Source organism: Bos grunniens, chromosome 2 (genome assembly GCF_055505025.1).
Source record: "Bos grunniens cultivar Pamir isolate PY7600 chromosome 2, Bosgru_T2T1.0, whole genome shotgun sequence".
NCBI lineage: Eukaryota > Metazoa > Chordata > Mammalia > Artiodactyla > Bovidae > Bos > Bos grunniens.
This window is the reverse complement of record NC_141166.1, coordinates 45,539,159-45,555,541: the sequence shown is the minus strand read 5'-3', so window position 1 is coordinate 45,555,541 and position 16,383 is coordinate 45,539,159. Positions and strand designations below refer to the sequence as shown.

General features: G+C 35.7%; 1 protein-coding gene across 38 annotated transcripts in view; it reads left to right on the top strand.

Annotated features, from left to right (window-relative positions):
• CARF (calcium responsive transcription factor) overlaps window positions 1–16,383 on the top strand; it is a 75,638-nt gene that overhangs the window by 44,794 nt on the left and 14,461 nt on the right. For 17 of the 38 annotated variants that reach the window (XM_086345361.1, XM_086345273.1, XM_086345433.1 and 14 more), the window contains 4 exons: window positions 4,165–4,295; window positions 4,679–5,045; window positions 7,029–7,124; window positions 9,286–10,229. In XM_086345361.1, the coding sequence (XP_086201487.1) occupies window positions 4,165–4,295; window positions 4,679–5,045; window positions 7,029–7,124; window positions 9,286–9,386 (695 nt within the window). In that variant the 3' untranslated portion in view covers window positions 9,387–10,229. Of the gene's footprint in view, window positions 1–4,164; window positions 4,296–4,678; window positions 5,046–7,028; window positions 8,007–9,285; window positions 10,230–16,383 lie in introns of those variants that run through there. The other 21 variants (XM_086345336.1, XM_086345476.1, XM_086345333.1 and 18 more) reach the window with 3 other exon arrangements.

Below are 16,383 nucleotides of genomic sequence, written 5' to 3'. Positions count from 1 at the left end.
ATCTCTCCTTGCTATTCTGTGGAACTCTGCATTCAAATGGGTGCATATCTCCTTTTGTCCTTTACCTTTTGCTTCTCTTCTTTTCTTAGCAATTTGTAAGGCCTCGTCAGACAACCATTTCACCTTTTTGCATTTCTTTTTCTTGGGGATGGTCTTGATCACTGACTCCTTCCTGTACAATGTCATGAACCTCTGTCCATAGTTCTTCAGGGACTCTATCAGATCTAATCCCTGGAATCTATTTGTCACTTCCACTATATAATATTAAGGGATTTGATTTAGGTCATACCTGAATGGTCTAGTGGTTTTCCCTACTTTCTTCAACTTAAGTCTGAATTTGGCAATAAGGAGTTCATGATCTGAGCCACAGTCAGCTCCCGGTCTTGTTTTTGCTGACCGTATGGAACTTCTCCATCTTTGGCTGTGAAGAATATAATCAGTCTGATTTCGGTGTTGACCATCTGGTGATGTCCATGTGTAGAGTCTTCTCTTGTGTTGTTGGAAGAGGCTGTTTGCTATGACCAGTGCATTCTCTTGGAAGAACTCTATTAGCCTTTGCCCTGCTTCATTCCATACTCCAAGGCCAAATTTGCCTGTTACTCCAGGTGTTTCTTGACTTCCTACTTTTGCATTGAGCACAGTCAGCTCCCGGTCCTTTTTTGCTGACTGTATAAAGCTTCTCCATCTTTGGGGCACTGAGTGCATGGGACCTTTTGAAGGAGGTTGCCATTTTCTTCATTACCTCTACCATAGTTTGGCCTCAGGTCAAATAACAAGGAGGGAACACAGCCCTGCCCTTCAACAGAAAATTGTATTAAAGATTTACTGAGCATGGCCCTGCCCATCAGAACAAGACCCAGTTTCCTCCTCAGTCAGTCTCTCTAATCAGGAGGCTTCCATAAACCTCTTATCCTTCTCCATCAGAGGGCAGACAGACTGAAAACCACAATCACAGAAAACTAACCAATCTGATCACATGGACCACAGCCTTATCTAACTCAATGAAACTATAAGCCATGCCATGTAGGGCCACCCAAGAGCTTCAGGGTCATGGTGGAGAGTTCTGACAAAATGTGGTCTACTGGAGAAGGGAATGGCAAACCACTTTAGTATTCTTGCCTTGAGAACCCCATAAACAGAATGAAAAGGCAAAAAGATAGGACACTGAAAGATGAACTCCCCAGGTCAGTAGGTGCGCAATATGCTCCTGGAGAAGAGTGGAGAAATGACTCCAGAAAGACAGAAGAGACGGAGCCAAAGCAAAAACAACACCCAGTTGTGGATGTGATTGGTGATGGAAGTAATGTTTGATGCTATGAAGAACAGTATTGCATAGGAACCTAGAACGTTAGGTCTGTGAATCAAGGCAAATTAGAAGTGGTCAAACAGGAGATGGCAAGAGTAAAACATTGGCATTTTAGGAATCAGCGAACTCAAGTGGACTGGAATGGGTGAATTTAACTCAGATGACCATTATATCTACTACCGTGGGCAAGAATCCCTTAGAAGAAATGGAATAGCCATCATAGTCAATGAAAGAGTCCAAAATGCAGTTCTTGGATGCAATCTCAAAAACGAGAGAATGATCTCTGTTCATTTCCAAGGCAAACCATTCAATATCACAGTAATCCAATTCTATGCCCTGACCAATAATGCTGAAGAAGCTGAAGTTGAACAGTTCTATGAAGACTTCCAAGACCTGCTAGAACTAATACCCAAAAACGATGTCCTTTTTATTATAGGAGACTGGAATGCAAAAGTAGGTAGTCAAGAAATACCTGGTGTAACAGGCAAATTTGACCCTGGAGTACAGAATGAAGCAGGGCAAAGGCTAACAGAGTTTTGCCAGGGAATGTACTGATCATAGCAAACACCCTGTTCCAACAACAAAAGAGAAGACTCTACACATGGACATCACCAGAGTAGTCTTAGAAACTGGTTCTTGATTGAATAGGTGTGATAGGTAAAGGAGTGGGAGTGATCTGGGATGACTCTTGAATTTCTTCCATGAACAGCTCATTGATCGTGGTATTTACCGAGCTCAGCAACACTGGCATAAGAGTAGAATATTGGTAGCAGAGGAGAGAAGATCCTGAGATCAAGTTTGCAGAAGCATGAGTACCAGAGTCATTTCAGTGAGGTGGACTGGGAGGAAGCCATATTGGAATGAGTTAAGAGTGAATGGGAAATGATTGAAGGAAGTGTAGATAGTGTGGACAACTTTTTCAAAAAGTTTGCTATGGTACGGGGTTGAAGGAAAGTATGTTAGGAAGGGAGAGACCTGAAGAGGTAGGTAAAGAGGAAGGTATTTGCTAGCTTTGGTGATGGATAGTTCATAGCTTCTCTTTTCTCTTCAAGTGAGAGTGCATCCAGTCCCATCACTTCATAGCAAATAGATGGGGAAACAGTGAGAGACTTTATTTTTTGGGGCTCCAAAATCACTGCAGATAGTGACTGCAGCCATGAAATCAACAGACGCTTGCTCCTTGGAAGAAAAGCTATGACAAACCTAGACAGTGTATTAAAAAGCAGAGACTTTACTTTGCCAACAAAGGTCCATATAGTCAAAGCTATGGTTTTCCAGTAGTCATGTATGAATGTGAGTTCAACCATAAAGAAGGTTAAGCACCAAAGAATTGATGCTTTTGAACTGTGGTTCAAAAAAGTTGGAGAAGACTCTTGAGAGTCCCTTGGACAGCTAGGAGATCAGTCAATCCTAAAGAAAATCAGTCCTGAATATTCATTGGAAGGACTGATGCTGAAGCTGAAGCTCCAGTACTTTGGCTATCTGATGTAAAGAGCTGACTCATTAGAGAAGGCCCTGATGCTGGGAAAGATTGAAGGCAGGAGGAGAAGGGGATGACAGAGGATGAGATGGTTGGATGTCATCAGAGAAGGGAAAGGCTACCCACTCCAGTATTCTGGCCTGGAGAATTCCATAGACTGTATAGTCCATGGGGTCACAAAGAGTCAGACACGACGAGCATCTTTCACTTCACCTGAGAAAAATCCCTGGAAGAATAGATGTTGTGATCAGAGAATGGGATGTTTGAAATAGAGATTTTACATGTGGAATAATCTAGGGCATGCTCATAGTAGTGGGAGACTGCAGTGAATTGAGGTGGGACAGTTAGAAATGGAGAAGCCTAGAAATGTGAGAATACTGTTAATTCTCTCAGTAGTCCTTTGAGAAAAATTCTCTTATCCTGGATATACAGATGAGGAAAGTGAAGGTTAGAAACTGTTAACTGGCATGTTGGCACTTAACACGTTGCCAGAGAAAAACCAGTACTTAAATCCATCCTTGTCTGATAGTAGGGCCATTTTTTTAAATTACCCAGTTACATGGGTGCAATATGCAGTATGGAAGCAATAAACAGTTGTTTTTTGTTTGATAAGGGTTTTTTGGCTGCACCATGTAGCATGTGGGTTCTTAGTTCCCTGACTAGGGATCGAACCCATGCCCCCTGTATTGGAAGCATAGAGCCTTAACCACTGGACCACCAGGGAAGTCCCATTAGTTATTGATTATTTGTTTTTGATTGACTTAAAGAGATGAATATAATTGGGTTAACATATAACCCAAATTTGAGGAGGAATTTGAGGAGGACTCATATTCCCTAAGGACAATTACCTTAAAAATTGAGACATTTAGAAAAGAAAGAAATTTTTACTCCTATTGATTTATTCCAAATTGAGTTGTTGAAAGAAATTTAATACTATTATTATTGAAGACCTGCTTTATGCTCAGCATTTTCCTAGGCACTAGGGCTACCAAAGATGAATTGAGTTTCGTCTTTGTAACTGAGAAACTCAGTAGGTGCTCCATATCTGGAGAAGTGTAAGCCCAGTATTACAGCATGAAAAATGGACTAGGTTAGAACTACAGGTATAGAATCTTTCAAGGAAAAAAAAATAGTTTCTTACAACTCATCCTAGCTATGCTGAATTAAAATTACTGGAGGCTGAATCTAGGAATTTATTTTTAAAGTTTTCTTAGTGATTCTGATGAACTATGTGGTTTTAGAAATAGTAGACTAGATAATTAGATATAACTTCTTGCAGTCCTTTGACCTTATTTCCTATTCCATTTCTGATAGTATAGGTTGTAATAAAGTATAGCCATAAAAATTATTTTAATAATTTATTTTTTATATAATTTAGGTAATTCACAAGGAGAATCAGTTTCCAGCAAATTGGAAACAAATCAGACAAGGAATTCTTTGTCACCAGAACCAGCCCAGTTGCTCTCCTCACTTTCTTCATTTCAGCCAAAAATATTCACACACCTGCAGGTAAGTATCCAATGTAATACCACATTTGAGGCCCTTATCTTCTTCTCAACCTCTCTTCTTTTCTTTGGGATTTTACAGAATTGTTATGGAATTATGAACATGGTCAGTGATGTTTTTATCATTAAATTTCTGACTTTTTTGTGTCTTAATTTAAGATGATAATTTAAACAATATGTTTTGGAAAAGTTCGAATTGATTATGCATGCAAGAAAATTTAGTAGTGCAGTTTTCCTTTGGTTTTTGTTTCTGTCCTCACTTAATATTTGTTAGTAACTATACTCTTAGCTTTTATTCTAAGTTTGGGTCAAAAGAATAATACATTAAAAGCAAACAACATACACAGTAAATTCAAACATTTGATATAACTCTTTTTGGTTCAAAAGGGTTTGCAGTTACAACCAAGATTCACTTCTGATGGATCACCAGCTCTAATATCAGTGAATAACCACCCCTCCTCCAGTCCTTCAAGACTTCTGGATTCAGTAGGAAGTGTTGTAATGAATAATAATTCTCTACTGCTTGGTCAGACTCATTGCCTTCAAACAGATACACCTCTAACCCCAAACAGTAGTATTTCTTCTACCATGAGTAACCTTCCAGGACCAGATCAAAATCTAGTTGCAGTGGATCAGCTGGTAGAAGTTGAAGATGTTGAAGATACAGAGACTCTGGAAGGAAATGTTCATCGTATTCTATTGGGAAATGTGCAGACCATACCAATACAGATTATAGACAGCCCACCAGTTCTTAGTAAGTTAAAATCATCTTTTTTTTTTTTTAACCTTTATGGACTATCATCAGTATTACACACAGGAAAAAAACTATTGTTTTTTATTCAGTGAGTATATAATATATAAATAAAATAAAACCAGAAGAAAAAGGAAAGTTTTGTGAGCATGAGTTTAATAGCTTGTAAACTTAATTTTTTTTCTTTATCGAGATTATTCATTCCCTAACTAACCTAGTTTTACATGGAAAATCTGTGGTGATGTGAAATCAGGAAGGTCATTTTTGTATACATGATAAAAAATTAGAAAAACTAAAAACTACTCAGTGTAAAGGTTATCATAGAAAAATTGCAGCACACAAAAATGGGGTAAAGTTTGCAGATGTAAAGGTTAAAAAGGAATTTAAGTTGTAAACTTACATGTTGAGTGAGTCCTATGGAAATTGAAAGGGAATTAGGAAGACTTGAGGACTTGGGTTTAATCAAGACTTTGTTACCTTCACTTTGGAATGAACCCAGTCAACATAGTAATAAACTCTGAATTCCTACCTGATGTATGCCACAAATTGTTCTGGATTGAGCATTTTTGTGGAAAGAGATTTGCAGTTTGCTTTCAAGAAAAAAAAGTCTTCTTAGAAATTATCCTTAGAACATATATTTTCCCTCCATGTATGAGATAGTTCCTTCCAGAAAAGAATCACTGTCTTTTAAATTTATTACTTTTAAGAAAATTTATCCAGAGAGCTGTGGCAGTTGTCTCTAGGAAATTTACTGAAAGTGATCCTTACAACTGCTCCATGAAATAGCCAGCAATGTTCCCATTCTGCAGATGGGGAGGCCAAGCTCTGGGAGGTTTACATAATTGCCTTAAAATCACATGTAGTAAGTGACAGAGAGGACATTTGAAGCCAGATCTGTCTGCCTCCAAAGCATCTTCCTGTTCCAAGATGCTTCCTTCCCTCTGTTGTGCCAGGGTATTTCTGGGAGCTCTAATTTAAATTGCCTTAAAAGAGATCCTTTTTGGATCTGAACTTGCATGATGTATCAAGTTAGATCATGATCTGAGAGACTATGTCACCTAAATATGAATTCTCAGGATTACTCAAATCTATCCTGTATTAGTTTTCTTGATATGGCATAAGCTAAACTCTAACCCATATGTGACAATCATTAGGTGTGTCCAGGGCACTTCTGACCAAGTAGAATCCCCTTAAGTTTCATTCCCTGTAGCAACTGAAAAACTGATATTTTCCTGAGAATTGGTAGAGAAAAAAAACTCATAGATTTCTGAGAAAGAAAAAGATTGTATCGTAGGTATCCTAGGTGCCAGATGTCAGTACTGTTGCTGGTTTGCTGCACTTACATTAATTTGCTCATAAGTACTTTGAAATCAGAATGGTTGTACATTCTGAAATATTTCAGATAAGCATCACCTAGCTGTGCAGCTAAGTCAGAGCTGTCATTTAAGATGTGGCATATTTTTTTCTGAAGTACTTTTGTAGTACAGTTTCTTTATGGAGACAACATTTTTAAAAAATAAATGAGCATGTATGCAAACCATATGAATGGTAACACATCAATGATTTGTAGTACATGCTTGATGTTTGTAAAAAAGAAAAAAAAAACATTTTCAAATAACGAGAGGCTTCCTCACTTTTGGGCACACAAGTATTTAAGGAGAGTTAAGTTTAACTATGAGATATTCCTCATAATTTCGTCAAATTATGGACTGCTTTTTGGTCAGAGTATATTTTGAAGAGAATAACTTGGCAGTTTTATTGGTTTCTTTTTTTTTTTTTTTCCATCCTGAAGGAATTTAGTGTGAATGACCATTAAGATGTCAGAAGCACTGAGTTCTCAAATACATCAATTGATTTTCTAAATTTACTTGGTTCTAGCAAAATACTGTTTTTGTGCTTTGCTTCTAAATTCATATAATTTTTAAGATTCCAGTATTATAAATTATATTAACCATTAGGGTTTTTCTTTTATGTTTGGTTTTAAAGTTGAAGAAAATTCAGAAGGTACCATTTCTGTGAACCAAGTTAAGCAAGAACCCAAAGAACCAGCTTTGTCTCTGGAAGCAAAACCAAATTTGGACTGTAAGAAATTATCTGCTACATAAATTATTGAAGCTTTTCAGAATTTACAACTCTGGTGACTTCTGATGTCATAGAAAAAGAAGGTGAATGTTATCAAAGCACAACGTTGTGATAAGTGGACTGAAGACTGGGTCAATGAGCAGCTTTAATTCAAAACTGACGTTTGTTGCTAACTCCCTATTTTTACCTTAAGAGATATTTTACTCTTATTTTATATAATTCTTATACTTTTGATTATCTGATAAGGCCAGTATTTCAGAAGATCATCTGAACTTATCCACAGTGATACAGTCTGAACACAAATAGTTATCTAATTCATCCTTTGAAAATATCTAATTTTGGTTCTTAAAAAAGAACATCAAAAACAGTATGTGAGTATATATGTGTGTGTGATGATTTTTTTTAAGTTTTAAAAGAACTAACTCCCTCTTTAAAGTTACGAAGAAACATTTTAAATTAATAGACAAGAGAATATCTGAAGTCTGTCTTATTTGCAAAGAAAAACAACAGATTTTGCATCATAATATTAAGCACAAGATTCACATCTGTGAAAACTATGTAGTTGCATTTTAACTTCTTCCATAACTAGAAACAAGTAGTATACCAATGGTCATCTCATAGAAATTTACTGTGTCATGATTAAGTACTGAGAATTTTAACTTGAGTCAAATAAGCAAGAGAAATAAATGCCTTTTGCATGGATTTATATGATGGTATAGTTAAAAATACTACTTATGGGTTGAAAAATGTAGAAATGGAGAGAATTCAGAAAGAATAATAGAATTCCCTAGTGTTTCTAGATAGTCAGGGGAACTTTTTGATATCAGCAGAAGATGTTTGTTCCTATTTTGTATTAAAGAATCAGCTCTGGTTAGAAAAGAATTTGAGTTGTACTTATTTTTCTGTGCCAGAGTTCTTAATAAATTGATGGTGTTTGAAAGATGGTAATCTTTCAAGGTAAAGATTTATAGTTTAAAATTTAGCTCATATTTAAAACTTTAAAACAACTAGTGTGTTATATTTGCTTGTTGAATAAGCATATTTACTTCAAATACTGAATACATACTAATCAGTATATTCATTATAAGCTTCTCTTTTCTGGAAGGTTGGTAAATTAGAAATGATACAGCTATCAAGAAATCAACCTAAAGCCTTCCCCCCCGACCCAGAGACCTTTTGTGGGTATATTTAAATTTTCATTTCAAAAATAATAATGATTTTCAATGGATATTAGTGTTTAATATTCAAAGCATACAGCATATGAAATTTATCTTTAGTACTTTATATGAATATGAGTCTTTTTGGCTTTTCTAAGTCCAGTCTCACATTCTTAATTCACTTTGTTTCAGGTACACAACATGTATCTAAGTATAAAGCACTGTTACTTTAGAAGTAGATAGAATTCTAAAATTCCTTGCTCTTTATATTTAAACCCTATTTAACATAAAATTTATTATTTATACCTCTATTTAATGCAAAGTTAATATTCAGTTACATAGATGATTTTTTTTCATGATTTTTTAAAATAAGAATTGCTTTTCCTTTTCCTAAGAATCGAAAATACTTGATGTCAGCATTTATAGAGGCAGGCTGCCAAATCTATGTTATGTGTGCATGTGTGTGAAGTCAATGCTAAGCTGAACACAACTCTTAGTTACCTCAAACCCAGATTTTTCTTAGTTTGTGTGTACTTAACGGGTATAAGTCCAAATTAATTTATAGTTTAATATTGCATTGTGGGTAATATTCTTTTCATTTGTTATTTCTAGTTTTTATGGAAACTTTCTTCAGTATTTCAAGTAATAGATCTTTACTTTTCATTAATGACAATAGATAATTATAGTTTCTTGAACTCTATTCCTTTGGAGACATTCCTTGCTTTTTGATGTTGAGTTGTTAAGGAGAAATGCTTGTTAAGATACAGACTCTAGTCAGTTACCTAGGAGGATGAGAGATGGTAGAGGATCCAGACTTTGGCACCTAAAAGAGAACAAAACATAGTTTAAAAACATTTCTCACTCCATTCTATGTGACTGTCTCTTCCGACATTTTTTTCATGAAAACAGAAAGTTGCAGGACATCCTCCCCAAAAGCAAAAAGAGAAAGAAAAAAAAGAGCATGAAGGTTTAAATCCCTAATTGTATACTCTTTTGGTTTTTAGGTAGGAACTGGAACTATCAATATTTTCATGTAAGTATTTTAATGAGTAGCTCTTTAAAAATGCTTTCTAAATTAGTTTATAAAAATTCATTTGTCCTCTAAATGCATGTTCAGTTACAGTATATCAGTATTGTATTTTAAAGGCGCTTAGCATTGCTTTTTAAAAAGTATGTTTACATATTTTCAATATTCAGTTTATTTTTAAATGCACAGGGTATTAAATACAGCACATAGAGTTCTCAGTATCTGTATTTGGCATTCTCCTAACAGCTCTACAGCAAAGTTTGACATATACTCTTTTGTGTCATGTGTTACAAGGTGTATATCTGTAGTAGAAAGTTGGGTGTTCAGAATAAGCAGTCAGAATTCATTATTACAGCTGAGCTTGTTTCTTCATTGTGGTTATGATCCAAGCCTCTGAGTGAACATTATATACACTACAGTGAATTATAGATAAACACAGCCATGGTGAGTCTTTCCCTCAACTTTCTATGTAAGTGGTTAACATACTTAAAAAGCTTTTATGTCTTATACAAGGTAAATGTTTCCTAAAAGTCACAAAAGTAATAGAAAATAGACTTGATGACACGGTCCTGCATTAGAATTTCTAATCTTGAGGCCTAGCCGTGTGTGTTCCATCTTTATATTCTGTCAAAATACATACGTAATCATGTGACTATGAGAAAGATGCAGTTTAATTTTGTACCGGGTTTTTTAAAAAGTTTAAAATGTGTGTATATGTGTGTGTGTGTGTGTGTGTGTGTGTATATATATATATATATATAGTAACTTAATGTTTAGTGTTCTTGTTATAATTTTTTTCATTAAAAAATCTTGTGTTATTTTTTTCTTACACTTGTTCGTTTTCTTTTTATACATTTCCTGGGCACAGTGGTAATTTTGTTCATCTTGAAGATGCTAAATAAACACATTAATACCTGAAAATATTGGCTAGAGATTTATGTTCAATTTGGAACCTAAACATTTTAAAGGATAACTACCAGTAATTCCTGTTATTATTATGTTAGGGGATATAAATGTATTTAGTGCTCTTAACGTAGCCAACTATCAGCATTTTAAAACAATGCATGTAATAAGGTATAAACAGTTCTTCCCCCACCCCCCATATTTTTGGCATTATAATATCTTTAAGTACAGTTTTATATTTTTGGAGTAATAATAAGAATATATGATTTAAAAGGGAGGGATCATTAATTTTTTTCCCTCTTGGCTTTTTTTCTTTCTTTTTTCCCCTTTATTCCACTCTGCCTGTTTTTCAGGATCATAGAGTATCTTACTCTCTCCAGAAAGGGACTGCATTGACTCTTCTCCATCAACTGATTAGGCTTTAGACATTTAAAATAATGTACTATTTTTATCTAAATACCTGTTCAGTTCAGTTCAGTCGCTCAGTTGTGTCCAACTCTTTGTGACCCCGTGAATCATGCACACCAGGCCTCCCTGTCCATCACCAACTCCCGGAGTTTACCCAAACTCATGTCCATTGAGTCAGTGATGCCATCCAGCCATCTCATCCTCTGTTGTCCCCTTCTCCTCCTGCCCCCAATCCCTCCCAGCATCAGAGTCTTTTCCAATGAGTCAACTCTTTGCATGAGGTGGCCAAAGTACTGGAGTTTCAGCTTCAGCATCAGTCCTTCCAATGAATATACAGGACTGATTTCCTTTAGGATGGACTGGATGGATCTCCTTGCAGTCTAAGGGACTCTCAAGAGTCTTCTCCAACACCACAGTTCAAAAGCATCAATTCTTCGGCGCTCAGCTTTCTTCACAGTCCAGCTCTCACATCCATACCTGACCACTGGAAAAACCATAGCCTTGACTAGACGGACCTTTGTTGGCAAAGTAATGTCTCTGCTTTTGAATATGCTATCTAGGTTGGTCATAACTTTCCTTCCAAGGAGTAAGCGTCTTTGAATTTCATGGCTGCAATCTCCATCTGCAGTGATTTTGGAGCCCAGAAAAATAAAGTGTCTCACTATTTCCACTGTTTCCCCATCTATTTCCCATGAAGTGATGGGACCAGATGCCATGATCATAGTTCTCTGAATGTTGAGCTTTAAGCCAACTTTTTCACTCTCCTCTTTCACTTTCATCAAGAGGCTTTTTAGTTCCTCTTCACTTCCTGCCATAGGGTGGTGTCATCTGCATATCTGAGGTTATTGATATCTGTAATTCTACTCAATTAACTTAGTGATGATGACAAAACTTAGTATACTCCCGCCACATACAGGTTAGCTATATTCTGTAATACAAATATATTATAAATGTTGATTGCTGACTGAATTTTTAAAACTTAAGGAATAAAATCAGAATTAAAAAAAAATCACATTGTTATTGGAAAATTGATTTCTGAGAAAAATAAACTATGATTAGTATGGAAAATGTTTGAGAATGTGATATGGGTATAAGTGCAGGGGAGATATTGCTTAATAGTGCAAACTTGCAACTAGTAGTTATGTAAGTCCTGGAGATCTGATGTACTTACTGCATGGTGACTATAGTCAACAATACTATATTATATATATCAGAGTTGCTCAGAGGAGATCTTAATTATTCTCACTACAAAAAAGAAATAATAATTAGTAGACATAGTAGAGGTGTTAGCTAAAGATATAGTGGTAATCATATTGCAATATATAAATTATCAGATTAACACATTATACACCCTAAATGTTATATGTCAGTTATATCTCAATTAAAAAAAGAACTTTAAAACCAAAGGACAGAGTGGGAGTCAGATACCAGCAAGAGTTTTTATTTTTTAACTATCTCTGTTGAAGTGGATAATTGACATATAATAAACTGCACACATTTAAAGTGTACAGTTAGGTAAGTTTTGATGTATATATATACATCTATGAAACCATCACCACAGTCAAGATAAGGAACATATCTATCACCCCAAAAAGATTTTTTGTGCCCCTTGGTAATCCATTTCCACTTCTTCCTGCCTCTACTCCAACCTGCCCCACCCTGTCCCCAACAATTACTATACTTCTTTCTGTCACTAGAGATCAATTTATTACATCTACTAGTTTATAAAAATGAAATCATATAGTATGAGCCTTTTTAAAATCTGACTTTTGTCACTCAGAATGGTTATTCTAAGGTTCATCTGTGTCACAAGGTGTATGAATAGTTCATTCCTTTTTAATGGTGAGTAGTATCCCATTGTGTAAATATGCCATAAATTGTTTATCCATCCAGCTGTTGATGGACATTTAGATTGTTTACAGTACTTGACTATTAGAAATAATGCTGCTATGAACATTTGTGTAAATTTTTGTAGGGACTTATGCTTTCATTTCTTTGGGTTAAATAGCTATAGGAGTGGAATGGCTGGGTCATATGGTAGGTATAAATTTAACTTTTTAAGAAACTTTCAAGTGATTTTCCAAAGTGATTATACCATTTTTACATTCCAATCTGCAGTTTATGAGAGTTCCAGGTCCTGTATATTGTAGGTAACACTTGGTATGAACAGGTTAGGCATTGTTAATAGGTATGTAGTAGTTGCTCATTATCGTTTTAATTTTCATTTCTCTAGTGACTAATACTGTTGAGCATCTTTTCATGTTTCATTTGCCATCTGTATTTCTTCTTTCAGTGTCTGAGTCGTTCACCTGTTTTTAAATTGAATTGTTGTTTTCTTATAGAGGTTTAAAAAGTATACCCTAGATACAAGTCCATTACTTGCATGAAACATATTTAATATGTATTTTCACCTGATGTATAGTTTATGATTTTACTCTCAGAATCTTTTGAAGGGCAGAAGTTCTTAATTTTGATACCTAATTTACCTTTTTTTTTCTTTAAGGATTATATTTTCATGTTGTATCTAAGAGATCTTTGCCTAACCCAAGTTTAGATTTTCCTCTATGTTTTTTTCTGAAAATTTTATAACTTTGGGTTTCAATTTAGATCCATGATTCATTTTGAGTTAATTTCTGTATATAAGTACAGGGCATAGAGTGACTCTTTTGAGCATTTGAGTATTGATTTGTTCCAGCATCATTTTTTGAAAGAATTATACTTTCCCCATTGAATTGAATTTATCCCTTTGATAAAAATCCATTTTCTGTGTGTGTGTGTGTGTGTGTGTGTGTGTATACACACACACATGCATGTCAGTTTCTAGACTCTCTGTTCCCTTCCATTGATCTATTGTCTCCTATCTCAGTGGTCTCAGCTGAGGCAATTTTGTCTCTAGGGAACATTTGGCAAAGTTTGAGACAACTTTAGTTGTCAAAACAAGGGAGATACCACTGGTTTCTGGTAGATAGAAGTAAGTCAGAGCTGCTGCTCAGCTTCATACAGTACATAGGACAGATTCCACAACAAAAATTGTCGGGCCTAAAATGTGAATAGTACCGAGACTGAAAATCTCTGGTCTATTTTGACACCCAGTACCACACTGTCTTGATTACTGTACCTTTATAATAAGTCTTGAAGACAGATAGTGTAAATCCTTGAACCTTATTCTTCTTTTTCAATTTTGTATTGGCTGTTTGGCTTTTCATGTGAGTTTTAGAGTCACCTTGTCAATTTCTTAAAAAACAAGCAAACAAACAAAAAACCTGATAGAATTTTGATTGGAATTATGTAGAATATACAGCTGAATTTGGGAGTAATTGAAATCTTAATATTGACTCTTAATTTTTCTCCGCAATATATTAGATTTTTCAGTGTAGAAATTTGACATATCTTTTGTCAGATTTATCAATAAGACTTTATATATGGTCTTGTTTTTAATTTCAGTATCTGATTTTTGCATTAGTATGCAGATATACAGTTGATTTTTTTATATGGACTTTATATCTTGAAACCTTATTAAATTCATGTGTTCTAATAAATTTTTGGTAGAGTCTGTTAGATTTTCTACATAGACAGTCATGTTGTTTTATATCTTCCTTTCCAATCTGAATGACTTTTATTTCTTTTTCTCAACTATTACACTGGCTAGAACCTGAAGTACAATTGTGATTGTAAGTGACTGGAGTGGACATACATACTTTGTTTCTTATCTTTCACCTTTAACTCTAATACCATAATTTTTGCATAAGTCCTTTATCGAATTGAGTGAGATTCTTTCTGTTCTGGGCTTCCTGAAAGTTTTTATTAAGAATGGATATTTGATTATATCAAGTGCTTTTTCTGGAATTATTGAGATGATGATTTGGTTTTCTTACCTTTGTTGTATGTTTGCTTTTACTGGAGAGCTTTCTCATTCATAATTTTCTTATTTCTAGTTGTGGCCTTTTCTACCTAGAGAAGTTTCTTTAGCATTTGTTGTAAAGCTGGTTTTGTGATGCTGAATTCTCTTAGCTTGTCTGTTAAACATTTGATTTTTCTTTCAAATCTGAATGAGAGTCTTGCTGGGCCGAGTATTCTTGATTGTGGGTTTTAATGTTTCATCATTTTAAATATATTGTGCCACTTCCTTCTGGCCAACAGAGTTTCTGCTGAAAAATCAGCTGATAACCTTATAGCAATTCCTTTGTATTGTATTTGTTACTTTCCCCTTGTTGCTTTTATTCTCTGTCTTTGAAAGTGAAAGTGAAGTCGCTCAGTCGTGTCCTACTCTTTGCGACCCCATGGACTGTAGCCTATCAGGCTCCTCCGTCCATGGAATTTTCTAGGCAAGAGTCCTGGAGTGGGTTGCCATTTCCTTCTCCAGGGGATCTTCCCAACCCAGGGTTCGAACCCGGGTCTCCCGCACTGTAGGTAGACGCTTTACCATCTGAGCCACCAGGGAAGCCTTAATTAATTTTTCACCAATTTGATGTGTTCCTCCTTAGCTTTATCCTGTATGGGAATCTCTGTGCTTCCTGGACTTGGGCTACTCTTTCCTTTCCCACGTTAGGGAACTTTTCAGCTATTACATCTTCAAATATTTTCTCAGGCCCTTTCTCTTTTCTCCTGTTGGGACCTCTATAATGTGAATGTTGATGTGCTCAACACTATCCTAGAGGTCTCTTAAACTGTCCTCATTTCCTTTTATTCTTTGTTCTGTTCTCTGTTGGTGATTTCCACCATTCTGTCTTCCAGCTCACTTATCTGTCCTTCTGTCTCATTTATTCTGCTATTGAGTCCTAGTGTACTTTTCATTTCAGTTATTGCACTTGTTCAGCAGTTTATTTTTTTAATATTTTATCTTGTATTGTATTTCTTGTATCTTCTTGGTATGCCTCTATTTTTCTGATATCTTGAATCTTCTGAATTCTTTTTCAAGTGGATTTTCTATCTCCACTTCACTTAGTTATTCTTGTGGTGTTTTATATTGTTCCTTCTTCTGAAACATAGTCCTCTGCCTCATTTTGTCTGACTTCCTATGTTTGTGGTCCACAGGCTGCAGGACTATAGTTCTTGTTTCTGATATCTGCCCCTGGTGGGTGAGGCTGGTCCAAGAGACTTGAGTAGGCTTTCTGGTGGGAGGGACTGATCCCTGCCCCTGATGGGTGGAGCTGGGCCTTATCTCTCTGGTGGGCAGAGCCATGTCAAGGGATATGTTTAGAAGAAGCTGTGGATCTAAAGTAATTTTGATTGATCTAAAGTAATTTCCAAGAACTGCATGTTTGGATAGCAACCACCTTTGAGGGTATAGTTTCCAATCCTCACTGCTGTGACTGTGCCAATCCTAATGATTCAACTTTGTGTGTACCATCACTGACAGAGATAGGTGCCATGTAACATACCAAAAGGAATGATTCAAAAGTTTCCCTCAAGGAAAATAAGTGTCTATTACATGAGACATTTAACTTTATACAATATAGAAAATGGTAAATTTAATAATAGGAATTGTTGTTGTTCAGGAGCTAAGTTGTGTCCAATTCTTTGCAACCCCATGGACTGAAGCACGCCAGGCTTCCCTGTCCTTCACCATCTCCCAGAACTTGCTAAAACTCATGTGCATTGATTCAGTAATGCCATCCAGCCATCTCATCCTCTTTGTCCCCTTCTCCTGCCTTCAGTCTTTTCCAGCATCAGGGTCTTTTCCAGTGAGTTGGCTCTTTGCATCAGGTGACCAAAGTATTGGAGCTTCAGATTCAGCATCAGTCCTTCCAGTGAATATTCAGGG